The sequence below is a fragment of the Peromyscus maniculatus genome, chromosome 16 (genome assembly GCF_049852395.1).
Source record: "Peromyscus maniculatus bairdii isolate BWxNUB_F1_BW_parent chromosome 16, HU_Pman_BW_mat_3.1, whole genome shotgun sequence".
NCBI classification, from domain to species: domain Eukaryota; kingdom Metazoa; phylum Chordata; class Mammalia; order Rodentia; family Cricetidae; genus Peromyscus; species Peromyscus maniculatus.
The window spans coordinates 52,743,614-52,770,259 of record NC_134867.1 but is presented as its reverse complement, the minus strand read 5'-3'; the positions used below and the strand labels follow the sequence as shown (position 1 = coordinate 52,770,259).

Genomic DNA, 26,646 nt, shown 5'->3' with positions numbered 1-26,646 from the left:
AATGCCCCGAGAGGGACGAGAGTAGATCACCCCCAGGGATGGACACTCGGGGCGGATAAATAAGTTGTACATCCTCCTTTAAGAACAGCAGGGAAGATGTCCATATGTAGAGTGTCATCCCACTCACATAGAAAACAATGGCACACAGGCGCATAGAAAGCACGTAGACGCATGTGGGATCTGCCCTTCGCCCTGCAGGGACAAAGGCTATTCACTAGTTTAGTCATGGCTAACTCAGGATCAGGACTCGGGAGCACTGTCTACACCATTATGTTGTTTTAGCTTTTTAAAAATTCATCTTATGTGTGTGGATGTTTCGCCTGCGTTCATGTGTGTGCACCGTGTGAGTGCTGGGTGCCTGAGGGAGGCAGAAGAGAGGGCATCAGATCCTCTGGCATGGATTGGCAGGCCATTGTGAGCCACCATGTGGGTGCTGAGGACTTGAACCCAGGACTCCTGCAACAGAGGCTCTAACCGCTGAGCCATCTGTCCGGTCCGTTGCCTGTTGCTTTAATTTTTACAAGTAATTTGCCTGTACAATGTTTTCTTCCTTTTTTTTTTTTTTTTTTTGAGACTCAACAAACTATAATGTTAGTAGTGATTTTCTTTGGATGCTGGGTAATGGTAGTTTTTTTCTTCTTTTTTAATGCTCATCTGTACTTTCCAAATGTCAAAATAATGGACACGCCATTTGGTTAGTTGACTGTCACGGTGAGCGTGCCTTTTCCTACTGAGACTCGGAAAACACGCTGCTAAAGTATGCAGAGTATGGAGAGCTGTCGTGAGCAGATGAGCCCGTGTGGCTGGTAGGGAGTCGGTGTAACGGACCTCCTTCTCTCCTAGGTGAAGCACGTGATGCAGGTTCTGGAGAGACACGAAACCCAGCCCTACGAAGTGGCTCTGGTTCACTGGGAGAATGAAGAGCTGAACTACATGAAAACTGAGTAAGCATGTCTCAGCACATGCGTGAAGGGGGCGGGGAGAGCGCCGAGAAGCTTAGAGGAGATCACTGTGACTGTATGGAGATTCTTAAGTTACTGGTCAGAGCCAGTGCCCACAGCAAAGAACAGGATTTGTATTTACAGTCTCACGTTATCAACCTAAATTAATGGGAGCACACCCTCAGCAGGATGAGTTTATGAGGTTATTCCAGTCAGGATTTACTTCCCAGTAAATCCGTGGTTTTTTGTTTTTTGTTTTTCCAGTTGAGTTTGAATATGACAGATGTGTGCTGAGGAGGTGATCCAGGAGAGACACTTTGAGAGGTGTGAGGGCCTGACAGGCATCCTCAGGTGAGGACATGTGGGCGAGCAGCGGCCTGGGAGCCTCCCCGGCTCCTCCGTCTGTGACCACAGGCTCAGGCCATCAGCCCCTTTGTTCTGTGGAATGACTAATCTAGTATGTCTGTCTGTTGAGTCTTTCGAACATTGGACAGTAAAAAGTGTACTGCGGGGCTGGAGCCGTGGCTCAGAGGTCAGGAGCACCCACTCGCTGCTCTTGCAGAGGACCAAGTCTGGTTCCCAGCACCCACGTGGTGAATTAACAGCCGTTTATTGGCTAGGTATGGTAGCTCAAACCTGTAATCCCCAGCACTTAGGAGCTGAGACAGGAGAATTGCCATGAGTTTGAACTAGCGTAGGCTACAGTGTGACACTGTGTCCCCAAAATACAGTAGAAATGTTCATGGTACACAAGCTTTATCCGGTTATTTTTGTGGGTTAGTTCCTCGGAATGGAGTTACTCAGATGGAAGAGTAGGAGAGCGTTTATAAAATGCAATCAGTTGTCGAGTGGCGTCTTTTAAAGTCGGAGGGACAACTTTTCCTCTTCTTTTCACAGGGGGCAGTCCAAGCTGCACCGAGGGGAGATCAGGCTAAACTCGGGGCTGGACATGGATGACTCCATTCTAGAGAAATTTGCTTTCTCCAACGCTCTGTGCCTCTCAGGTCAGTGACTCTGCTTTGTGCAGAGGGCATATTGCATAGCTTTATTAAACATCGGGTCATGATAGCTGGGTGGTGGGGGGCGCACGACTTTAATCCTAGCACTTGGGGAGGCAGGCAGACCTGAGTTCTAGGACAGCCAAGGTTGCACAGAAAAACCCTGTCTTGAAAAACCACGGGGGCAGGAGGAAATTGGGTTATGATTTCGGATTGTTTTCATAACACTCAGTACAGCCTTAATATTCTTTTTTCTCTTTGAAAATGTATAAACTAGGGCTGGAGAGATGGCACTGACTGCTCTTCCAGAGGTCCTGAGTTCAATTCCCAGCAACCACATGGTGGCTCACAACCATCTGTAATGAGATCTGGTGCCCTCTTCTGGCCTGCAGGCAGAATACTGTATACATAATAAATAAATCTTAAAAAAAAAAAAAAAGAAAAGAAAATGTATGAACTATATCATCCACTGGTTGTTCCTGCCTTGTGAACTGTATTGATGAAGCTTCACTTCTCTGAAATGGACTTCACATTACTAGCACGGCCTTTGCTCTCTCTTCTCCATGACTGCTCTACTCTGTAGCCTCTAATCCAGAGATAGCCCAGCCCTGTGTGACCGGGAGCGAGTCACAGCACTGAGATCACAGCCCCTGGTAAAAGCATAGGTGCTCCGTAAGGGTTTCCTTTATCCTGCTGTGCATCAGGCTGCGGGGACAGGACGTACGTACCCTGTGGGAAGCCTCTCAGGTTACTCTGATTTGCTCAGTCCTGAGGAGGATAGGAAAGGCAATGGAAGTCTCACCCCTGCCTCATCTACAACACTACTTATAGTGGCTAGGTGTGATCTGGGTTCCTGAGATGTGAGCAAAAGTCTGGAATAGGAGATAACCTGTGTTCTGCCAACAGACTCAGAAAGCTGAAGTCTACTTCCCTTTTATTCACCACTATTTTTATCTTCTTTATTTTTGAAGTTTTAGTACTTTGGCTTTTTCTGTTGTTTTTGTATTGGAATTATTAAAAATTCCATTGTTGGGCCAGACTGGCACATACCTTTAATCTGAGCACCCAGGTGGCAAAGGCAGGTGGATCTCTGTGAGTTCAAGGCCAGCCTGGTCTACATAGCAAGTTCTAGGCTGGCTGGGGCCGAAAAGTGAGAACCTGTCTCAAAAATAATTAACTGAGCCCAGGTGGTGGTGGTGGTGCACACTTGTAACTCCCGCACTCTATGAGTTCAAGGACAGCCAGGGCTACACAGAGAAACTGTCTCAAAAGAAAAAAATAATAATAACAACTAAATAAATAAAGTAATTAATTGAATAAATACAATTTCATGTGACATTCCCTTCTTGTCTCTGGGTCATACTTAGAAAGTGAAAACATCTTTTTTATGTCCCAAATCAGCCTCCGACTCCTCAGTGCTAGGGTTACAGGTATGCACCACCATGCCCAGCTGTACATCTGCTTCTTAGTTAGGAAGTGGCAACAGAGGCGCCATACCGTTCTGCATTCTGTGTAGGTGCCCATGATGATAAAGAAACGTTCCCTCTTCCTTCTTTTCCCAGTGAAACTGGCTATTTGGGAAGCAACGCTGGACAAATTTATTGAGTCTATTCAGTCAATTCCAGAGGTAATTAGATCAGCTCTATGCTTTTTTTTTTTTTTTTTTTATCAAGAATTGGCTTCTTGCAGGGAGAGTACCAATTGCTCAACATGATGATACGCACAGTTGACTATAAAGTACTGATAACTGGAAAAGCTGCAGAAGCTGTCGTGGAAGCACATTCAGTTACACAGAAAAGGATGAAGTCAGCTAAGGAAGCCCACGTTGAAGACTTGAGATGACTGTGCCGAGTGCAGTGTTTGCAGTGTGACTCAGGGAAAGGCAAACCGTGCTGGGTGTGGCCCAGTGGCGGTGTGATCGTCCAGCATTCACAGGGTCCTAGGTCTTTACTATAACAGAATAATATGACTCATTATTCTTGGGGAGGGATGGGTCTGGACTGCAGAGATGGATATGTGATTAAGAGCACTTGCAGATGACCTGGGTTTGGTTCCCAGCACCCACATGGCAGTTCACAACTGCTTATAACTCCAGTTCCAGGGGATCCAATACTCGCTTCTGGTGTTCTCTGGTATTAGTCACTCATGTGATGCCAAAACCAACATGCAGGCAAGCACTCATACACATAAAATAAAAACAAATCTCTTTAAAATGAGCAAAAGGAATGTTTATCATCGAAAAGAATGAAAAGGATACGTTAATTGGATTTCTCATACGTAAACATAAGCCTGGGGTAACCAGTGTTTTAGTAGGAAAGGCTTATTTGCCCAGCTTGTGCAGCTGGTCGGGTGCATTGGTTTAGGCCTTGGGAGGCAGCACCTTGTGGCAGGAAGCCCGTGGTGGGGCAAGCTGCTCACCTCACGGCAGCCAGGTGGGAAAAGGGCCAGGGTCCCAGCAGCCCCTTCAAGGCCATGTAAGAAGTAGCCTAACTTCTTCCCAGAAGACTGTACCTCTAAAGGTTTTACCCACCTTCCAATAACGCAAGCTGAGGATGAAGCCTTGGACGGACAACCTATATGGGCCATTTAGGAACCAGACTGTAGCAGAAGGGAAGGAAAGCCTGAGTGTAAAATTCTGAACTCTTGATATGAGTTAGGACATTCCAATGGGCAAGTTATCTAAATCGTTCATTTAGATAAAATGAAGTGTTCCTTGAGAACTTGCTACATAGACCTAACACTTATTAGAAAGATGTACATGCAGTGCTCCCCAGTGTCTGTCAGGAGGATTGACTGTTACAAGACTTCTTCCTGCCCAGGGTACCAAAATCTCTGCAGGTCGTCTTGGCCTAAAATGTCAATGTTTGCTGTGATGTGTGTAGAATAACAAACAAAAAGAGTGTACCTGATCGATAAAGGTGCAGTTTTTAGTATTTTCTGAATGGGGTTCATTGGAGCCACTATGGAGACCCTACAGACAAAGGCCCATTGTATATGTTTCCTGTTTTTATTTTCCTTACAAACAGGCACTAAAAGCTGGGAAGAAGGTCAGACTGTCTCATAAAGAAGTTATGCAGAAAATGGGTGAGCTCTTTGCCCTCAGGTAAAATGTCCTCTTGTAAATGAAGGATTTCCTTTAAGACAATCCATTTAACTCTAAGCAGTAAAAACTCTTCCCCATGAGAAACAGGAAGACTCCATTAGGACTGTCAGGAAATCAGATGAATACAGAGAGCAAAGCTCCTCTTCATTAAACATGTCACATGTCACACGACCCCCAGGAAAACAGGGCAGTGCACACAAGGCGGAGTGTGACTTTGTATACTTAGTTACTGGGTGTCATTGTTCCGGGAAGTTTTCCCCTAATTTACTGAGTCTGACATTGGACAGTGGTCCAGATGAGGAGGAGCCTGTCTCCTCACTGGTGAGTTCCCATCTTTGTGGAGTGACGAGGCCTGGTTGCGGTTGTCTCACTGGGCCAGTCATCCAGTTTCCTCAGATGTCTTCTCACCACCTTAGATCAGCCCGCAGAAGAGTGGTCCAGGCTTTCAGTGCCTGTGTTTCCCAGGCGGCAGGGATGCTCGTTCACATTCCTGAGAGCATCCAGCAACAGACTGGTGTTCCCTGAGAAGTAGGGGAGATTGTTTTCCCCTATTTTCTAGCTAATACAGGCAGAACCCATAAATTGTAATACCCAAACTCAAAAGTTCGGACTAAATGAATTTCACTTGAGAGTAGTTTCTAAAACCCTGACTTTCCTTCCCCCGTTTTCGTCTCTACAGTGGAAGTGTGTCTGTTACTACAAAGGAAGTAATGGGCCAGCAGGTGGCTGGCTCGCTTGCTGTTGAGCAGGCCTGGCAACCCCAAGTAAAGGACTGGAGAGACAGGCGAACCACAAAGCTGTCCTCTGACAGCTACATGCTTTGCCACACACTCTCAATAGTTTAAAGTTGTTTTGTTTTTTAATTTTCTTCCTGAACCTGGAGACTTACTCCATGTACATACAGACACATGTGCACATAAAATCAAACTTTTTTTTTTTAAAGAGATGTAGTGATCTGTGAAGACTCATAGCTAAGGGTGTTAGGTGAGAAGTGAAGTCATGGGGCTGCAGGTGTAGCTCAGTTGGTAGTGTCCGCTTCACATGCACAAGGCCTGGCTTTGATCCCCGGCACTACAGGAAACCGTGGGAATAAGAGAATCAGAAGTTCAAGGTGATTCTCAAGCTAGTCAAGGAGTTTGAGGCCAGGGTACACTACATGAGACCTTGTCTTTATTTAATTTTATTCTTTTCCAAGACAGAGCTGCTCTGTGTAGCCCTAGCTGTTCTGGAACTTGCTCTGTAGACCAGACTGGCCTTGAACTCAGCTCCGCCAGCCTCTGCCTCCCAAGCGCTGGGATTAAAGGTGTGCCCAGTACACCTGGCTGAGACCTTGTCTTAAAAAAAAAATTACAAGATATGGTGCATGCCTTTAATGCCATTGCTGTGGAGATGGACAGAAGCAAGTCTTTGTGATTATAAGATCAGGCTAGTGTATGCACTGAGTTCCAGATCAGCCAAGGTAACAGTGAGATCTTGTTGAAATACAAAAACAAAACAAAACAAAAATCAAGTTGTAAATTATATATGTGGTATTATTTCATTTGCATAGTAAAAATATTTGTATTTGTCTTGACCTGTGCATATACACAAGTCTGTTCACGGAGAAATGTACAGGTAGTCCTATGAACGTGTTCACGTGCCTGTCCTGTCATTAAGGAGTAAAGGATTTTGCATTGGTTGGTAGGCTAACCAAGCTGACCACTGTGTTTCTGCTTTCCTCTCCAACATACATCTTAGAGTTAAACAGCTGTTTGTATTTTACTATGCAACATGAATTTCCATTAAATTAAATATTTTTAAAGTAAGCTCACACTTCTGATACCAAAATATGAGTGAAACTAAGAGAGCACCAGTGTGGCGGCACACCCCTTTGAAGTCTTAGTACTCTAGACACTAAGGCTTACCCAAAGCCAAGCTAGCCTGAGCTACATAGTCAGTTCTGGCCAGGCTAGCCCGCGCAGCCCTGTTGAAGAGACTGCATGCTGCTGCCTGTCTTGTGTTTGCACAGTGGCTGGAAGGTTATAGAGGAATCTGAAAGTGGCCAGTGAGCCCAGAGCCAGGAAGGGAGAGCTTCCGGGATCAGAACAGGAAGGTCTACCATCCTTACCTTTTCTTCCTGGCTTTCCTTTAGAGGGTGCACAGGTGTGTGTGTGTCGGGGGTGGGGGGTGTACACTTCTCAAGTATTTTCCGAAGAGGGACACTTAAAACTATTCTCAAATTGCACCATAAAAATAGGGAATATAATAGGAACTGGTTTTTATTTTACCATAAATAAAAAGCTAAACTACTTTCTGATTTAAGGCACCGTATAAACTTGAGTTCAGATTTCTTGATGACTCCTGACTTCTACTGGGACAGAGCAAACCTGGAGGAGCTTTATGATAAGACCTGCCAATTTCTCAGCATCACTCGAAGAGTTAAGGTATGTATGTCTTTTTAAAGAGAAAAAGACATCCAGAGCAGTGGTGGTGCGCACGCCTTTAATCCCAGCACTTGGGAGGCAGAGGCAGGTGGATCTCTGAGTTCAAAGACAGCCAGGACTACAAAGAGAAACCCTGTCTGGAAAAACGGGAGAGACAAGAGAGACAGACAGAGATTCTCTGCTATAATTTTATTGCTGAAATTTTCAGCCAGGTCTGTTTAATTGCATTTGGAGAAATACTATTTGACTTCTGGTCATGTCTCCTCAGATTCCCACTTATGCCTCTTGTCCTCACTGCAGTCGGTTTACAGTTTTTTTCTCAGGAGACTGAGACAGGAGGATTGCTTTTGAGCTCAAGAGCAGTGTGAACTAGAGATACTGTTTCAGCCATGACCACCTGAAGGAAGGTATAGAGTATAATGGTTAGAAGAGGTAGTTTTAGATACAAAGTATCACACTATAGCCCATGCTGGCCTCAAATTGTTATAAGAGGAGTTTTTAGATACAAAGTATCACATTGTAGGCTGGCCTCAAACTCCCAGTGATGCTCTGGCCTTAGCCCTAGTCCCGGGATCACAAACATGAGCCACTGCGTTTGGCTCCACTTCTCAGCTTTCTGGGTCAAAGGTTCAGTTCTAAGATTCCCATGTTCTTTGTTTTAATGTTTCCTTGTTTTTGAGGTGGAAGTCTCACTACATTGCTCAGGCTGGCCTTGAACTTGGGAATCCTCCTGCCTCAGCCTTCCAAGTAGTAAACATGTTTATCTTTGTATTACATGTAATGTGCGTAGTATATCCTTGTGTTCATATGTATATACACATGTAGATGTGCACGTACATGTGGGGGCTCAAGTGTGACTTCGGCCATCCTCTACAGCTGTCCACCTTTATAAAAAAGATTGCTATTTATCTCTATGTCTATGTGTATTCAAGGGGTACATGTGTGTAGAAGGCGGCTGTAGATCCTTTGGAGTTAGACTAACAGGCAGTTGATTGAAGCCTCCCAGTGTGGTTGCTGGGAACCACACTCTGAACTGGTCCCCTGGAAGAGCAGCAAGTACCCCTCACTGTTAAGTCAGCTCTCCCCCCCCTCCATCAGGCTTCAAACAGGCTCTCGCACTGGACCTCACTGGTTCATTCAGACTGCTGGCCAGCAGAGGCCTCAAGGATCCTCCTCTTCCCTCCTCCCCAGCTCTGGGATTATGGGCATTTGCTTCTGTGCCCATTTATTTTTAATTATGTCTGCTTATTTGTGTGTGCATATATGCCAGTGTGCTTGTGGATTAGGAAACCTGATTTCTCCCTCCACCACTTAGGTTGTGGTGTTTGAACTCGGGTGGGCAGGGTTAGTGGCAAGTGGCTTTACCTGCTGAGCCATCTTGTAGGCCCTGTGCCTGGACTTTTTATGTGGGTGCTAGTGATCGGAAACCGGGCCCTCATGCTTGTATCAGAAGCACCTTACCAGCGGAGCCACCGCGCACTGTGTTCTGCCCAGGGGGGTCTGTTTCTAATGGCCAGGCACAGGGCTGGTTTACACTTACTCTGTGGGAGGTAGGGGGTTGTGGGTACTGTGGTACGCATGAGGAAGTCAGAGGACAACTGTTAGGACCCGGGTCTTTCCTTCCACCGGGTGGGTGCTGGGGATGAAACTTAGGCTTAGCAGCAAGCGCCTCTACCCACTGAGCCATCTTACCAGCCTCCGAGTTCCTTTGTTTCCCACTTTCATCCTCTCAAACAGCCTCTAAAGTCCTCCTTTCTTCTGTTGCCCAGAACAGTGTGTTTAGTTGTTCCTGGTCTACACTCTTTCCATTACTTCCAATCACTTCCCAGTCACCTTATGTCCCATCATGTAAATTACATAATTTTAAAAAAACCTCTCAATTCATTGGCTGCTATGCAGTTCTAGACTATATCCGTTTCTCCAACCCAGACACTTGTCCTTTGCATAATCATCCCATCAAAGGTGTCTGTGATTTGTCACTCATCTTGGAGTTCCTTTGCGTCTTCTATAATCCAGGGATGGAGATACTTGCCAAATTTCAGGCAAAGACAGCCATCCCAGGCCACGTCACCCTAGCTGGCTTGGGAGGACTGGTGAGTGGGGTCGGCAGAGTTGCTCCAGGAGACTCAGTGTAGTTTGATAACCAGATGTGAGACATTCGGTAGCCCAGGTTGTCTGGACACAACACAGGAAGGAAGATTGGCTTTCCTGATGCACAGGCTGAAGACAGGGATATGAGGGGATGCTAAAGGTCTATGCAAATGAGGCTCTCCAGGGCTAGCATTGGCTAACCGCTGCTGTGCGGTAAATTTCTCCAAAACTAGCCGCTTAAAGCAGCTCTTTCTCCTAGTTTTATGGGTGAGGGTCTCTCTCAAGGCTGCAGACATCTCTGGATCCACTTCCTGTCCATGTGGTTGCTAGATTCAGTCCCTCGAGGCTTTGGACTAAGGTCTCAGTTCCTCACCACAGAGGCTTCTGTGAGAGTATCTACTATCACACACATGGTGAGAGAGTCCTAGAGTCAGCAAAACAGGAGGCAGTATCTTACAGCCTAATTACAGTCCTAGGTAACCGTCTTTTCTGCACTACTCTGTTTAAGTCAGATGCCCACCCATACTCCAAGAGGAGGTAACAACAGTGAGCAGCAGGTCAGAAACATCTAGATGGTATCTTAGAAGTCACCTGTCAGAATGGTTTTGAGAAAAGTTTGTTTTAGAAGGCTACTTTGTGAACGGTGACCTACATCATCCTCACACTACCAGTTAATGATTCAGCACCTACATGGTACCACATACCTGTCAATAATTTCCACACAGTCAGTAGGCACATATTCATGTGCATAAAATAAATAAACCTAAAAAAATAAATTCTGGAAAGACAAATACCCTCCAGGGTGAAGACAAACTACTTCAGATGCTGAAGATATAGGTTAGTTGGTGAAGAACTTTCTGGAATGCATGGATGAACCCTGAGTTCTATGTCCATCATCTATACACTGGGAGCGGTGGTGCTTGCCTGTAATCCCAGCATTTATGGAGAGGGAATCAGGAATTCAAGGTCATCCTTGGCTACATAGTGAGTTAGAAGCCAGCCTGGGCTACATGAAACCCTGTCTCAAAAGAAGAGTACAACACTGATTCTCTTAAGACTAGGGAGTATGGTGGTTGGCGGGTGGGGGTAACACACTTCAAAGTGAACTGTGGTAGCAGAAATGTAGTTTCATAGATGATGTTTGTTAAAATCTGATGCTTAGAATGGGTGTGTTATGTAAATTGTCTCCATTGATTTGAAAATAAGCCTCGTATTTTTTTGGGTGCAGCTGTATTTATTGTGAGAAATTTTTAAATATTCCAATTTCCCTCTTTTGAGGTCTCTCTCCATGTGCAGATTTTGAGTGTATCGTTACGATGAGATGTGATGACTGTCACCAGGATGTAGGCTTCTTTCCTGCTTGGAACCAGCATGTTTCCGCTCAAGCTTAATGAACTTGATTAGGAAACAGCCATGAGCTCAGGGCTGTCTGCACCACAAGCACTAGCCACATTTCCCTTTGTGTGTCTCCCCGGTGACCTCAGGCCCTCCACACTGACATTCTTAGGCATCCCCTAAACCAACTGTTACTCCCCACTAGTGTGTAAACTCCATGACATCTGTATTTGTAGATAAACAGGCAATTAGATTTCAAAAGGCAACAAATTATAGTCTCCTGATTTTGAAACTGCTTTGGCCTGTGCCAAGTGCTTAGGTTAAACCAGCTTTGAACCAAGAAAATGTATTTTAATCAGGAGACTTATCTTTAAAAGAATCTAAGTAGCTCTGGCTGGCCTTGAACTCAAGACATCTCAGGTACTGAGATTCAATGGTAATTCACCACCATTCTCTACAAGAAAGTTCCTTAAGATTTAAGTCTCTGTGAACTTCCTGCAATACATGCATGCAGGTCCCCCGAGTCCAGAAGAGGGTATCAGAACCCCTAGAACTGGAGTTACAGGCAGTTGTGAGCTGCCTGACATGAATACCAGGGAAGGCCTAGGTTGTCCTTTGCAGGAGCAATAAGCACTCTTACTACTGCTGAGACCTCTCTGGCCCCCAGGAGACTTAACACTGCACAGATTATTTTGGGTTTTTTGTTTTGTTTTGTTCATTGTGAGCAACTGTTAGGAGAGAACGTGTTCTCTGTTCTGTGGTCACAGCTGAAATGGAGGTCTGTCCACAGTTTGAAGAGAAGCAAGCTTAAAGATGGACACATTAGAGGTCAAGACGAAGCAGTCAGTAGACAGAGAACAAACAACGTGCCCCAGACATTTCCAGTTAGAAACTACAAGGTGGACCTATCATCCGGGAAGTTGTGTGTGCTGTCCACTAGTAAAGCAGTTGAATGCTGTGTAGAAGGACCCTGCGTATGACATGTTGTTTCAGTCCATACCTATACTCCTTCTCATCCTGGCCAAACCTGCACCAACTGTGTCCTCCAACTTTACAGCTTTCAGAGGAATGTAAAGTACTAAATAGGTGTGTAACTACCTAGTCCTCTCGTCCAGGTTTTAAAATCAGATTCTCTTTTGTGTGACACCCATCCACATCCCCACGCCAACCAGTTTGTCCAAAGTGTCATAGCCCAGAGCCTCTGCCAGTTCGGCTAGTAGTGGTGCCATCTAGTGGTAAGTTTCAGGTTACACGCACTATGCATTTCAGGAGAAAGGTACCTTTGCTCACTTCAGCTCACATAGAACTGGGGATTAGCATGGCCCCTGTGCCAAGTAGTCCGTGCCACATGCTTAATAAAGTTTCCAGTTCCCCTAACAAAATGCTAGGAAACCCTATATTTTAAACTTCCATCAGGGGTTGGAAAGATGGCTCAGCAATTAAGAGCACTTACACTGGCTGCTCTTACAGAGTACCCGGGTTCAATTTCCAGCACCCAACATGCCAGCTTACAAGTGTCTGTCTAACTCCAGTTCTAGGGAATCCAACACCTTCACACAGATATACATGCAGGCAAAACACCAATGCACAAATATATATATATATATATATATATATATATTTTTTTTTTTTTTTAAAGAAAAGGTTTAGGGCTGGAGAGATGGCTCAGCAGTTAAGTGCATTGGCTACTCTTCCGGAGGACCCCGGTTCAAATCCCAGTACCCACACGGCAGCTCAAAACAGCAATGCACACAAAATGAAAGAAGAAAAAAGTAAAAAGCCGGGCGTTGGTGGCGCATGCCTTTAATCCTAGCACTCGGGAAGCAGAGGCAGGTGGATCTCTGCGAGTTTGAGGCCAGCCTGGTCTACAGAACGAGATCTAGGACAGGCACCAAAACTACACAGAGAAACTTGTCTTGAAAAAAAAAAAAAAAGGTTTAAAAGCTCCATCATTCTTACAAGGATCAGTATACCAAAAAGAAAAAAAAAATTGAAACTGCAATACAAAGGGACCGGGGATGATAACTAATTTGGTAGTGTTTGCCTATCAAGCATGAAACCCTAAATTCAGTCCCCAGACTTGCATAGAGAGATGTGGTGATCGTAGAACACCAGAACTCGGAGGTGGAAGACTGCAGGCCACACGAGGTTACAGAATAGCTGAGGGCTGAAGAGATGGCTTTGGTGGTTTGCGTGCTTTCTGAATTAGTGCCAGAGTCAAGGTCCCAGCAGCCATGTAGCTCACAAATGCTTGACATGAGCCTGAGTGGTTCTTGAACCTTCTGCCCCCCCACAGGCACCTGCACACATGTACGTTCACAAACACACAGTAAGCAAAACTGCGCTGCCATTTTGTAGATGGAGTCACTAACCACCGCTTGCTAATGGCTAGTTGTCTTTGAGGACTGAACAGCAAGAATTTAATAAACTATATCTAAATTTGTGTTCTTTAAAAATAAATGCATGATGCTGATATTTTTCTTGCAGGTCATGAATGAAAAACTTCAACACTGCATGGAACTAACAGACCTGATGCGGAATCACCTGAATGAGAAGAGGGCACTCCGCCTGGAGTGGATGATCGTCATCCTCATCACCATTGAGGTCAGCAGCTGGGTTCTAGTCCAGAGACGCAGTCTCAAATAACTAGTTAAGATGCACTGACTAGGCCAGGCGGTGGTGGTGCACGCCTTTAATCCCAGCACTCGGGAGGCAGAGGCAGGCGGATCTCTGAGTTCAAAGCCAGCCTGGTCTCCAAAGCGAGTTCCAGGAAAGGTGCAAAGCTACAGAGAGAAAACACTGTCTCAAAAAACAAACAAAAAGATGCACTGACTAAAGAGGCATTTACTAGTTTAGCTGTGAACTTATCACGCACAGTACATGAGAAATGCAGTGCTTCTTCCAGGGACACTTCTCATCACAGCAGTCTTGGAAGTCACCTTAGCTGCTGTGGTGGTGAGTTCTGTCAACTTGACACCAGGTAGAACCACCAGGGATTTGTGAGCCTCAGAAAAACCCTTCTTTTCTTAGGGAATGAAATTCAGGTGTTTCAGCATGAAATTAGTAACTCTAACTTCTTTATTCTCCTAAGGTAATGTTTGAGCTGGGAAGAGTGTTTTTCTGATCTTGTGAAAATGAGAAGAACATTACTGGAAGAGATAATTCAAGTTCTACAACTGAAAAAAAAATCAGCATTCACTTCTGGTGAATTCTTACGCAATAGGTATTGAACGCTTTAAATCAACTGTCAGTGGGCATGGGACACACACCTGTAATCCCAGCACTCTGAAAGCTGAAGCAGGCAGATGCGTTCCAGCCTTGCACTGCACAGGAAACCCAGCTGAGGGGAGCCGACTGTGGTGTTGCACACCAATCTCAGCACTTGGAAAGCCGAGGCAGAGGACTGCCCCAAGTTTGAAGCCGACTGTAACACAGCAGGACTATCTCAAAATAAAACAAATGTCATAATGACCTTTTGTTGCCCAAATAAAAATTATGAATATGATGTTTGGGTCAACATCCTGAAAGTTCAAAAGGAAACTGTTTCATCAGTTTTAGTGGCCTAATTTGTTCATAGGCACACTGCATCTCAATCAGCCCTTTGTCCTATAACATCAAGAAAGCCAATCTTCCTACAGACACACTTTATTATGTGCATGACTCAATGCACTACCCACACCACAAACACATAAAATTTAAAAAAAAAAAAAAAAAAAAAGAACTTGGAAGATACTTACCTTCATGGCCTTTTCAGGCATAGCTCTGCCCTCCCCCTCTCTAGTCTACCAAGATCACACTTTTCACACGTGTGCTCACCCAGTATTACTTTGCACTAGAATGGAATGTTCACTTGTTCCTTGGTTACCTGTGTACCCAGACAACACAAGTTCACTAGTACCTTGCTGATGCAGTGTCTGCTACTACTGCCGAGTACCTGGGCTTTCTTTTGGGCCCACTGCAAAGATGTAGGAGCTGTGTCCCAGCTGAGATCCCTGTCTGTCCCCAAGGGTACTCCAAATTTTCCAAGGAGCAGGTAGCATGGAGAGTTCATAAACCTGCTGTCACGAGCCTGCCATGACTTCACAAACAGTAGCATCTCAGCCACGCTAGTTGGTCTGCTTCTTAAACCACATGAAAGGACAAACTGGTTAGTATAGCCTTTTTGAGCCAAGGCCATTAAGATTACTACCTCTGTTAAGAGATGCCATGTCGGGGCTGGAGAGATGGCTCAGAGGTTGAGAGCACTGACTGCTCTTCCAGAGGTCCTGAGTTCAATTCCCAGCAATCACATGGTAGCTCACAACCATCTATCATGAAATCTGATGCCCTCTTCTGGCATGCAGAACATTGTACACATACATAATAAATACATCTTAAAAAACCAAGTTCCAGTGGATGACAAGTGCAATTTCATTACACTAGTAAAACTATGTTGCCTGATAGCTCTGAAAAAATTATAAATGTCACACAAAACAAAACAAAACAAAAACAGTTTCTTCACAAATGTTTATTGGATAAAGTTTTATGGGGAAAATGTAATACAAAAGCAGTAGCCAAAGAAAGGAATAATGCAGGTTGAATACTTCTCCTGTATTTCAATGGATCACGGTGGACACTTACTAAGGTATTACATTCCGTAGTCATGCCTTGCCCCGGTGTTGCACTTGGCAACCTCACAGCATGGTATACCTACTCCAATGGCCACTCTTCGTCCAGCTCAGCAGTATTCCAAATTCTTATATATTACTCTCAACTCCAAGATACCATGGTGCAGCTAAGAGCCGCCCCTGCTCTGCAAAACTTACCGGCACTGAAGGCAGGAGGAAACCACGAAGTCATCTGCTTTAGGGACAGGAACTCAAAGTTGACTGCAGACTTAGATGTCACCGTTTGAATTTTAAAACAACTTGGAACAGGAGAGATTTAAAACTTTTAACTTTGCTTCCATACAAGAGACTTGGGATTTGCTTATACAGTAACCATGTTTTTAATATTGGGCTGGCTGGTGTTTATCAACTAAAGGCTTCTAGAGGGCACAAACTAAGAAAAATTAGCCAAGTACTCCCATTCAGATCTACCACTCCTGCCCCAGGGCTGATCTTGAACTAAAGTCATGTGTGCTGGGTTCTGGTCACCCAGAGCTTTACTTCTAGGCACCACAAGACAATCAGGCACCTGATGGCTCCCATTTAAGCTTGTTAGAATCCTCTAACAATCCCCTTGTGACCCTCTTTGCATAGCATGACCCACCATCCTGGGTCTTCCTGAAAGTGAACGTTTCCCGGAGCAGCCACTTTCTGACCGAGTATGTTTAAGTTTGGCAAGAACTGACCCACCCATCTTCAGACCTCAGGCACTGATGCTGGGTGAAAAGCTACCTTTCATCTCACAGCTGTGCTGCAGTGCTATGGAGCCCCAACTGCTGCCTCTTCTGCCACCAGGGGCTGTTGTCACAAAAACATCAGCCAGAGGAAGTACAGATTCTTCTCAGTTTACTGTGGTGCTCAAAACCACCACCACCACCACCCCAAAAAAAGCTGCAAGTGGAAAATATGAATGAAATGCATTTAATTTATCTCACCTGCCAAACACCAGAGTTCCCAACAGTGCCAGTTAGTGGATGTTACCAACTGGGAACTGCAGCTCACTCAGGAGAATCAGACTAGAGCGCATCTGCATCCTCAAGGTGACTTGAAAGTCAAAACATCGATTGTGGGGCTGAGGATAAGGCAGTGCAGAGTGCTTGCTTAGTACAAGCAACAGCACCACCTCAAACAGCCCTGTCCTAATGCCTGGAATCTCTGCACTCAGATGGAGGCAAACGCTCAAGTCATTCTGTCTTCTTCATAAGTTGAAGACCAGCTTGAGCTACAAGAAGAGTCTTAGAAAACAAGACAAACAACTAAGTTGAAAACATGGCGATTTTCCTTATGAATTTCATCATTTAAAACCCTTGAGTCAGCCGGGCAGTGGTGGCGCAAGCCTTTAATCCCAGCACTCAGGAGGCAGAGCCAGGTGGATCTCTGAGTTCCAGGCCAGCCTGGGCTACAGTGAGTTCCAGGAAATGTGCCAAAGCTACATGGAGAAACCGTCTCGAGGAGAAAAAAAACCGAGTCGTTGCCAGGCTTAGTGACATACACCTTCAATCCCTGCACTCTGGAGGCAGAGGCAGCTGGATCTGTTTGAGGCCAGCCTGGTCTACACAATGAGTTCCAGGACAGCCAAAGCTACATAGTAAGACCCTGTCTTGAAAAAATAACAAAATCCTGAGTCAAATGGGACTTGAGTAACTAGAATAGTACTTTAGTGGGGGCATGGTGGTCCACACTATAATCCCAGCACTTGGGAAGTAGAGATAGTTCAAGATTATCCTAGGCTACAAAGTAAACTCTAGGCCAGCCCGGGCTATCAGACCCTGTCTCAAAGGGGGATGGGGGTCCCACAGGGGCCTAAAGAGATGCCTCAGCAGTTAAGAGCACTTGCTGCAAGTTCCAAGCACCTGCAAATCAGTTCAGAACCATCCACAACTCCAGTTCTGATTTGGGGCACCAGGCACACTTGTGGTACACATATATGTAGCTAGAGTTTTCCTGCCTTGCCCACAGTCAGGACAAATCTCTGTCACCCACCAATCCCACAGCTGCTCAGACCCAACCAAGTAAACACAGAGACTCATATTGCTTACAAACTGTATGGCCGTGGCAGGCTTCTTGCTATCTGTTCTTATATCTTAAATTCATCCATTTCTATAAATCTGTACCTTGCCATATGGCTCGTGGCTTACCGCTGTCTTCACATGCTGCTTGTCATGGTGGCGGCTGGCAGTGCCTCCTCCCACCTTTCTGTTTCTCAATTCTCCTCTGTTAGTCCCTCCTATACTTCCTACCTGGCCACTGGCCAATCAGTGTTTTATTTATTGGCCAATCAGAGCATTTGACATACAGACCATCCCACAGCACATATATACATGCATGCAAGACTCTCATACACATACAGTTTAAATCTACAGGATTGGAAAAAGAGCCCAGCAGTTAAAAAGCACTTGTTGCTCATGCAGAGGACCCAACTTCAAATCCAAACACCCAATGCTCTTCTGACCCTGAAGGGCACCATGCACACATGGTGCACATACACACACACAAGCCACACATTCGTGCACATCAATAAACCTGTTTGGTTGGCACCTCCAGCTCACTCCTGCTTGACACTGAAAGCCCCAGTCCTGTCTCTCTCCAAACTGACCTCTCATAGAATCTCTGAACAAAGGGAAGGCACCAAAAAGCCCAGTTCTGCATTCTTGGCGGGTATTGGTAGCTTCTCCCCTGAAGTTGCCAGCAGCCCAAGTCCCACCCAAGCAGTCCAGCTTTTGACCACACTTGGGCACAAACCCAGCTTGTGGTGGACACATCATCACCCCTGGCCTACAAGCAGTATAACCTCCCTGCTTTAGTATGGGCTCGTGACTTCTCCTGCCTCCATCTCTGGAGCTGGAGAACTCACCTGGAAGTTGCTTTGCTCAAATAAACCTGTTCTTTTAATTGGGAAGGGGGAGGGGCAGTTCAAGACAGGGTTTCTCTGTGTAGCTTCGGAGCCTATCCTGGATCTCACTCTGTAGACCAGGGTGGCCTAAAACTCAAGAGATGCCTCTGCCTCCTGAGTGCTGGGATTAAAGGCGTCACCACCACCACCACCACCACCCAGCTTCTTTTTTTACTTTTTCAATTCGGCTTGATCTGACTTAGTGTGTCAAAAAAACCTATTATCGTGATCCAGAAAACCTATTATCTTGGTGCCAAAACCCTGGAGGAGTGGACAGGGTCCTCTGTCCACGTGTAGGGCCGCTCCTCTCCCTTTATCTTCCTCTTGGCCAGCAGCAATGGACTTTTACTCTGGGTTAAGTCTCTGGGTTCAGAAAGATAATTAAAAAAAAATTTTTTTTGAACTATTCAGTGTGGCAGTTTTTGTTTTTTTAAGGTTTATTATGCAGTGTTCTGCCTGCATGTATGTCAGCATGCCAGAAGAGGGCACCAGATCTCATTTTAGATGGTTGTGAGCCACCATGTGGTCACTGGGAATTTTAACTCAGGACCTCTGGAAGGGCAGCCAGTGCCCTTAACCTCTGAGCCATCTCTCCAGGCCTACATAAAGGTTTTATAAGCATTTAGTCCCAACACTTGAAAAGTGAAGCAGAGCTAACAGAAGCTCAATGAAGCAGGAGAGATGGATCCAGGGTTAACATTTGCTGCTCTTTGAAAGGACCCAGATTCAGTTCTTAGCACCCACAAGGCAGCTCACAAGTCTCTAGCTCCAGTTCCAGGGAATATGACACCCTCTTCTGGCCTCTGGGCACAAGTACACTCTGGGTGTACATACATACAAGGAAACATTTATACACACAATAAAAATAAATCTTTGTTTTAAAGTTAAAGGTTATAAGTTTGAGACTAGCCTAAGGTACATGAGACCACCCCCCCCCAAATTCAGTTCTAACTTGGATGTGTATCTCACTTTAGTCAAATTAAAGCACGCACTCTTAAATGGCTACAATTTTTATGATTCTATTTACATAAAATGCTGGAAAATTTAAAACTGCAATACAGCCAACAGGGTTAGGGGTGGGAAGAGGGTAAATCTGTAACAGAGAAAACCAATGGAGACTTGATGTGATAGACCTGTCCTGAATCCTTGGCAGTTATACATATAGAGCTGAAATTAACAGGACCGCACATGGAAAGAAAATCAACTTTATTGTATATATAATTTGAAGTTATTCACATAGAAGTCATCCATTTCAGAAGTGTATTAATGAACACCATCATTTACTGAGATTCTATGCTAGGTAAGAACCCTCTACATTGCACTAACTTATTTTACACAACCCTAATAAAAACGAAGGTTAAGAGATCACACAATGTGTTAGATGTAATACAACTCCAGACCAGATCTTTCCTGTGTCCCTGTGTCCGCGTACTAGAAGCCTGAGGTTGGGAGCTGTCACCACCATTCTATTGTGTGTGGGGGTGGGGGGGGATGCACGCACGCGCATGCCACGTAACAGCATACGTGTAGAGGAGGTCAGACAACTTTGTGGGGCCAGTTATCTTTTCCCACCTCTACTTGGGCTCCAGGAACTGGACTCGGCCTGCTCAGCGGGCACCTTTACGTGCCGAGCCATCTGACCAACCCTTCACCTTATTTTTGAGACCGCCGCCGCCGCTTTATTGTGGCTGGCGAGGCTGGCGAGGCTGTGACGCACCAGCTACAACTCTGAGGTGGTGCTGGGGCTCCACAAGTCCTCACAATTGCACAGCACTTTACCCACGAGTCACCTCCCAGCCCAAAGCCTATCTTCTCAACCATGATACACAATACTGGCTCCGCTGTTCATCAGCATCAGCCACAGCTCCTCCCAACAGCTCCTTTGTTCCATTCCCAACTAACACAGGTAACACACACTCAGGTAAGCGAGACACGACCTCACAGCAGCACCGTCCGGGAGGAATTCTGCTGCGGTAGAAATGCTCTCTGCTCTCTGTGCTGGCACCTGTACCAGGTGTGACTTAGCTACTAGACTGGACCACGCAGATCTAGAGAAATGGACATTCTAGATGAACGAGTAATTTACGATGGCAACTTACCACCAATCAAAGAAAACAATTCGAGGTAGATGTCACCCAACTAAAACTACTTTTTGTACATTTCCTCTCCAAAACTCCAGAGTCAGTTTCTATACCAACTTCATCTGTAGAGTGGAAACAAATGTATATTACATTATCTCTTTGTGTCCCTCCCCACTGTACCTTTAAGAGCAGGCCAAAGATTCATTCATATTCTCTTTCTCTCTCTCTCTCTCTCTCTCTCTCTCTCTCTCTCTCTCTCTCTCTCTCTCTCTCTCTCTCTCTCACACACACACACACACACACACACACACCCCTACCCCTGTACCTAGATGCTTTCTACAACAATCACTTTTCCATGCAGTGCTAGTGAGAAAAATCATCAAGCCCCTTAGCCTTAACCCTTCAACTACAAATCCACTGCACAAAGTAAGCACATAAGCACCAGCAGCTCACAACTACTCAAGCTTACAGTGGGGTAAAGGTTAAAAAATAAAAACATATACAACAATGTAACCAACAGGTAGGGGCGTTTGTCTAGCACAGAGGAAGCCCTGGGTTAGATCTCTAGCACACTATAAACTGGGAGTGGTGGTGGTGCACAACCTGTAACCCAGGCACCTGGGAGATGGAAGCAGGGTCAGCAGTTTCAAAGTTCAAGGTTATCTCTGGCAACCAATGCCTGCTCAGACCCCCGGAACCATATCACAATGGTCTAGTACGTGGGAACAGGAACCACAAAGGTTGCAAGGTAAGATAGTTCATAACAGCAATCCCAATACTCCAGAACAAGGATAAGACCATACAGGAAGTCCCAGACCAGCCTAGGCTACCAAGTGAGACCATCTCATTATAAAAGGGGGGGGGGGGTTAAGCAAAATGTTTTAAGAAAAAAGCTTGTCGGGCTGGAGAGATGGCTCAGCGGTTAAGAGTACTGGCTGCTCTTCCAAAGGTCCTGAGTTCAATACCCAGCAACCACATGGTGGCTCACAGCCATCTGTAATGAGATCTGGTGCCCTCTTCTGGCCTGCAGCCATATATGCAGGCAGAACACTGTATACATAATAAATAAATAAATCTTTTTAAAAAAAAAAAAAAAAAGAAAAGAGCTTGTCATTCTCCACCTATAATAGTACAAGTATAAAATAACCTATGTTGTCCTATCTATTATTTACACTAGTCTAAGATTTCCAATGGCATGTGGTCCACTCCTTTAATCTCAGCACATGGGAGGCAGAGATAGCAAGAGTTACATGATGAGACATTGTCTCAAAAAGTTTCCATGGATGGATGGATGGATGGATGGATGGATGGATGGAAGGAAGGAAGGAAGGAAGGAAGGAAGGAAGGAAGGAAGGAAGGAAGGAAGGAAGCAAGCAAGCAAGCAAGCAAGCAAGCAAGCAAGCAAGCAAGCAAGCAAGCAAGCTGGGCGGTGGTGGTGCATGCCTTTAATCCCAGCACTTGGGAGGCAGAGCCAGGCGGATCTCTATGAGTTCGAGGCCAGCCTGGTCTACAAAGTGAGTTCCAGGAAAGGCGCAAAACTACAGAGAAACCCTGTCTCAAAAAACCAAAATAATAATGATAATAATAATAATAATAATAATAATAATTTTCAAAAAAGGTTTCCATGAAAATTTCACAGCACATAAAGCTGGGATGGTAACCTAAATCATGTAATGTAATCCCAGCTACCTGAGACTGGGGCTGTACATGCCAAGCTGAAGGCCAACCTGAGCAATTTAGCAAGACCCCATCTCAAAATGAAAAGTAAAAGGACTAGGGACTTAGTTCAGCGCACGCACACAGCACTAGATTCAATCCCCAGTACAAATAATTTCACAGCATAAAATACTGTAGCTTTCTTCACATTTCATCTCTCTCTTCTAGACTGAGGGCACCTGCACATGAGGGCACACCCAAACACACATACTGTGGTGTTGTTCCCCACAGCCTATTAATTCAATAGTTGGTCACACTGGTGGTGCTGTTGGGGAAACTTTGGAATCCTTCAAGATAGATCTTGCTAAATGCATCATGGGGACAGACTTTGAGTTTGCAGCCTCCCTCCCCTTCAGCTCTTTTCCCTGCTTCTATGTGAGGCTGAGATGTGACCTCTCAGCCTCCTGTTCTCCTCCTTCGGCCACGCGTCTCCTGACATCAGGGACTCGACCTCGGGACCATACACCAAAATAAACTTCCTAAGTGGGTTCTGGTCATGGTATGGTAGCACAGCAACAGGAAAGTAACTAACACATACCTATATAATTAAAAATAAAGCCTTCTTTAGTATCTACAGGGACAGGAGGGATGGCTCAGTGGTGCAAGGTCCCAGCACCCAATCCAATGCCGCCTTCTGGCCTACAGAAGCACGGGACACCCATGTACTGCACATAAACTCAGGCAAACACACACATACACATAAATGACTAAAAAGGACTATGCAGAAGTCCTTTTAAAATACACACACACACACACATGTGCACACACACACACACACAGCTAAACATATCAGAGGCCTGCAAACTGGAAGACTAGACAACAGATCTACACAGTAACTTCCTTAAAAAAGATTAAAAAGCAATTACCAATTTTCTCATCAGCAAACAAATTATTCATGATAAAGGTCAGGGAAAATATTAGTTTTCAAAGACTGAATCAGGCCTTAGGCCAGATAATTCCTTAACTTCTCTGAGCCTCCTTTCACAGTTAAGGCTGAGCAGAGAAAGTAGATACCCTTAGAGGGAAGAAAAACTGACTTAGTCAGTTACTCACAGATGGACTTTAGTGAGGTCTGATTCCATCCTAACTCCTCTAGGAACTGGAAAACCGCTCAACTGAGCCAGCTACTGACTGGCCAGTGAGGAAGAGGAGATTACTTCCCGCCTATCGTCGGACTAGGTGACCTGTGCCGGGCACTGCCTCTAGAAGGCAGTACAAGTGCCGGTGCACGGCTGCTCCTTCCTTCACCGTGGAGGACCACCTGCTCTGGGGAAGCCATCCATGCCTGCCGTAAGGACACTTAGGAATCCAATGAAGAACTGGGGGCTGCGGCCAACACTACTGGCCGGCAGTGAACCACCCTGGAAGCCACAGTAACTTGACTGAAATCCTCAAAGACCCTGACACAGAGCCTCTCAGCTCCACCACTGCCTGACACCTGTGACCCACAAAAACTATGTGACATACATATATGCCTTATGGTCTTAATGGTGGGCTGGCTATAGCAGAACGACAAAACCAGTGTTTCCTCATACTGTGAGCCCAACTTTGTTTGGGATTATGAAATAAATGTAAAACAGTCCAATCAGTTTTACAGGTACATACACCTTTAATTCTGGCACTGGGAAAATAAAGGCAGGAGAATTCAAAATTCCAGGGAACATGGCATGGGCACATGAGAGCCTTCTTAAAAAGTAACCAAAAGGGGTGGAAAGATGGCTCAGGTAAGAGCATAGGCTGCTCTCGCAAAGGACAACTCAGTTCTCAGCACCCACAGCAAGTGGCTAAGTACTACCTAACTTCAGCTCCAGGGATTTGACCCCTCAGACTTCAGTGAGCACATACAAGCAACACACACACTCAATTTAAAATGTGGCTCAGCAGGTCAGGGTCTGCTGTGCAAGCCTAAAGACTTGAGTTTGATCCCCAGAACCCACGTAAATGTGGAGGGACACAAAGTATTCCTCTGACCTCCACTCCCGGGCTACAACACACACCCACATGCCTATGCACACGGTATTTTTAAAAGGCTTCATTAGCATCAGTTAGTGAATTCTCACAGATTTGCATGTCCTTGACCACAGCAGCTCACTGAAGCACAGGGAATTCATCTCTAGGGACTGTGACCTAAGTAACAACCAGTCATGAAAACTCTTATGATACAGCCAATGAAATAAATACGAGTCTTCAAAATAAATTGGGTTTTCATCTGTTTTGTTTATGGGGTTTGCTGGGGTTTTGTTTTAAGATTGGGTCTCACTCTGTAACACTGACTGGCCTCAAACTCACAGCAATCCTGCTGCCTCAACCTCCTGACAGCTGAGATTACAGGGATGTGACACAGTGGGCTAAAATACATCTTTTCTTACTTACACGGTAAGCTTATTATGTAACAGAGGGTATGAGGCAGGCATGCTGGCAAATGCCTTATAATCTTAGCACTCAGGAGGCGGAGGCAGATGGATATGTGAGTTCAAGCCCAGCCTGGTCTACATGAGTTCTCCGCCATTCAGGACTACGGTAAGACCCTGTCTCAGAACACCAGGACATCCTTCATAATCTATAGTGAAAGAGCATTGGATTCTGATCACATTTATGACCAAGCTCTTCCTGTTAACTTTCTCACCAATGTTTAAAGGAAATTCCACCTTCAACCTGAGCACACACAGCTCACACCTTTCACTGAAACTATGGGGGTTAAAGGATAAGTTCAGAACTATTACTTTGTCCACTGTCAATGTCACATTGGAACTATCCTCTTCAAAACATACAAATAAATGCCTACTTTTACGGCTGTACCTCAGAACACAAACCAAATCTCTCATCAATACAAAACTTCACGGGATATTTACTCATGGGGGGGGGGATCCACTCAGATTGTCAGCACTGTTTTCTTTGAATTCCCAATTTGCTAGATTTATTTTCAAAGTCCCAAAACTAATCAGTAATAAAATTGACTGCTTATTCAACGTGGAGCAGGTGTTACTCTTCTGTGAATCAGAGGTGTGACAGGTGCCCTTAGCACTGCCCTGAGCTACACTAGCCCTTCTCTGCAAGGGCTGCTGTTTCTCCCAGCCTCTCCATACAAAGGCTGGATCCACTTAGACAAGCTGGGAGAAAGCAGAGCCCACACAGCCTCTAAAGCTACCTACCAACCCCTGATGAGGACTGAAAACCAAAATAAGCTGCACACTCCACACAAGTCTAGCAGGCCTGCCTGTGCCTTGAGAACTAGCAGCAAAACAGTCAGGTTCTAGTCTGAGCAGCAACTTCTTCTAAGGAGACAAGGATGCTCTAGACAGCACACTGGTGGCAGCAGCTTCTGAAGGCTCAAGGACACATGCCCTCACCAAACGCTTTAGGAATGATAGAGAGCTTACCACTGGTTTGTTCCTGCACAACTACACCAAGTCCTGGCAAACTATTCTTAAGACTCAAAGACAGGCGATATGTGGTGCACCCCTATAATCCTAGCATTGCAGGGGAAGAGGGACGATTGTGGTAAGGTCCAGGCGAGCCAAAAGCTGTGTAACTTTTGAGACTCTGTCTCAGAAAACACAAGGATGTTCTTTGATCAGTCCACCTTAACAGATGACTCCACAAGCACAATTTAAAAGAACGAAGAATCTAAGGATCTTAATCATGACTCTCTACACAACAAATCAGATGCATTTCAGTCACTTACTAAAAGGAAACAGACCCATCACTCCAATCAACCAGGCAAGCCGCCGTGGCCCCATAGTGCCCTAGGTCAGGGTCAGAATTTGTTTGTGGAGGCAAACATATAAGGACTCCACAAGTCGTTCATCTAGCTGATCAAAGTCTACAAAAGTTCAAGGCAGGTATCCACGGGATCTATTATTCACTCTGGGGCCACACCAGCTACACAGACGCTTAGTTTGTCTTCAAAGAAATTAGTCATCAGTAGCTGTACACACAACTGGATTGCTAAATCAAAGTCAAGACTTCCAAGATAAACACTGCCAACATGCCAGGCATTGTGCTAGGGGTCTGCCCCTGTGAAAACCAAGTGGGTCTGGCATCGAGGTCCTTACAGGTACTACTGTGCTATAAGCAAGTGTGATCTGGAAACTGCTGCCTCCATTTACTTAGGATCCAAGCTTAAAATCTAAGATATGTAAAATAAACCATTAACTCGAGTCTTCAAAAAGGATAAAATCGAACTTCCTTGACAGAACTCCTAGCAAAATGGCAACATAAGAAGTAAACTAAAAACCTTAAGAAGGCTCATCAGGGAATTCCAACTCCCCTACCATGTTACCATGTTTCAGGATCTCCCCGTTACAACTAACAGGATGGCAACTCTGAATCCACTCCACCAGATCCTCAGATGCAAAAGCCAACCAGAGTGGTGTCCTGCACAAATACACACAACACCCTGCAGAGCGTCATAAACTA

At 45.3% G+C, this 26,646-nt stretch overlaps 1 protein-coding gene and 1 long non-coding RNA gene across 11 annotated transcripts in view; one reads left to right on the top strand and one right to left on the bottom strand.

Annotated features, from left to right (window-relative positions):
* The window catches only part of Rmnd1 (required for meiotic nuclear division 1 homolog), a 31,119-nt gene extending 16,723 nt beyond the window's left edge, over positions 1-14,396 (top strand). For 4 of the 10 annotated variants that reach the window (XM_006978092.4, XM_076552821.1, XM_006978093.4 and 1 more), the window contains 7 exons: positions 844-944; positions 1,839-1,945; positions 3,502-3,566; positions 4,966-5,042; positions 7,345-7,465; positions 13,379-13,495; positions 13,983-14,396. In XM_006978092.4, the coding sequence (XP_006978154.1) occupies positions 844-944; positions 1,839-1,945; positions 3,502-3,566; positions 4,966-5,042; positions 7,345-7,465; positions 13,379-13,495; positions 13,983-14,015 (621 nt within the window). In that variant the 3' untranslated portion in view covers positions 14,016-14,396. Of the gene's footprint in view, positions 1-843; positions 949-1,205; positions 1,293-1,838; positions 1,946-2,216; positions 3,477-3,501; positions 3,567-4,965; positions 5,043-7,344; positions 7,466-13,378; positions 13,496-13,982 lie in introns of those variants that run through there. The other 6 variants (XR_013045123.1, XR_013045122.1, XM_076552822.1 and 3 more) reach the window with 6 other exon arrangements.
* Positions 14,397-15,383: 987 nt separating this feature from the next.
* Positions 15,384-26,646, bottom strand: part of LOC143268912 (uncharacterized) — a 184,297-nt gene continuing 173,034 nt past the window's right edge. The window contains exon 2 of the long non-coding RNA XR_013045126.1: positions 15,384-17,729. This is a non-coding gene — a long non-coding RNA (uncharacterized LOC143268912). The remainder of the gene's footprint in view (positions 17,730-26,646) is intronic.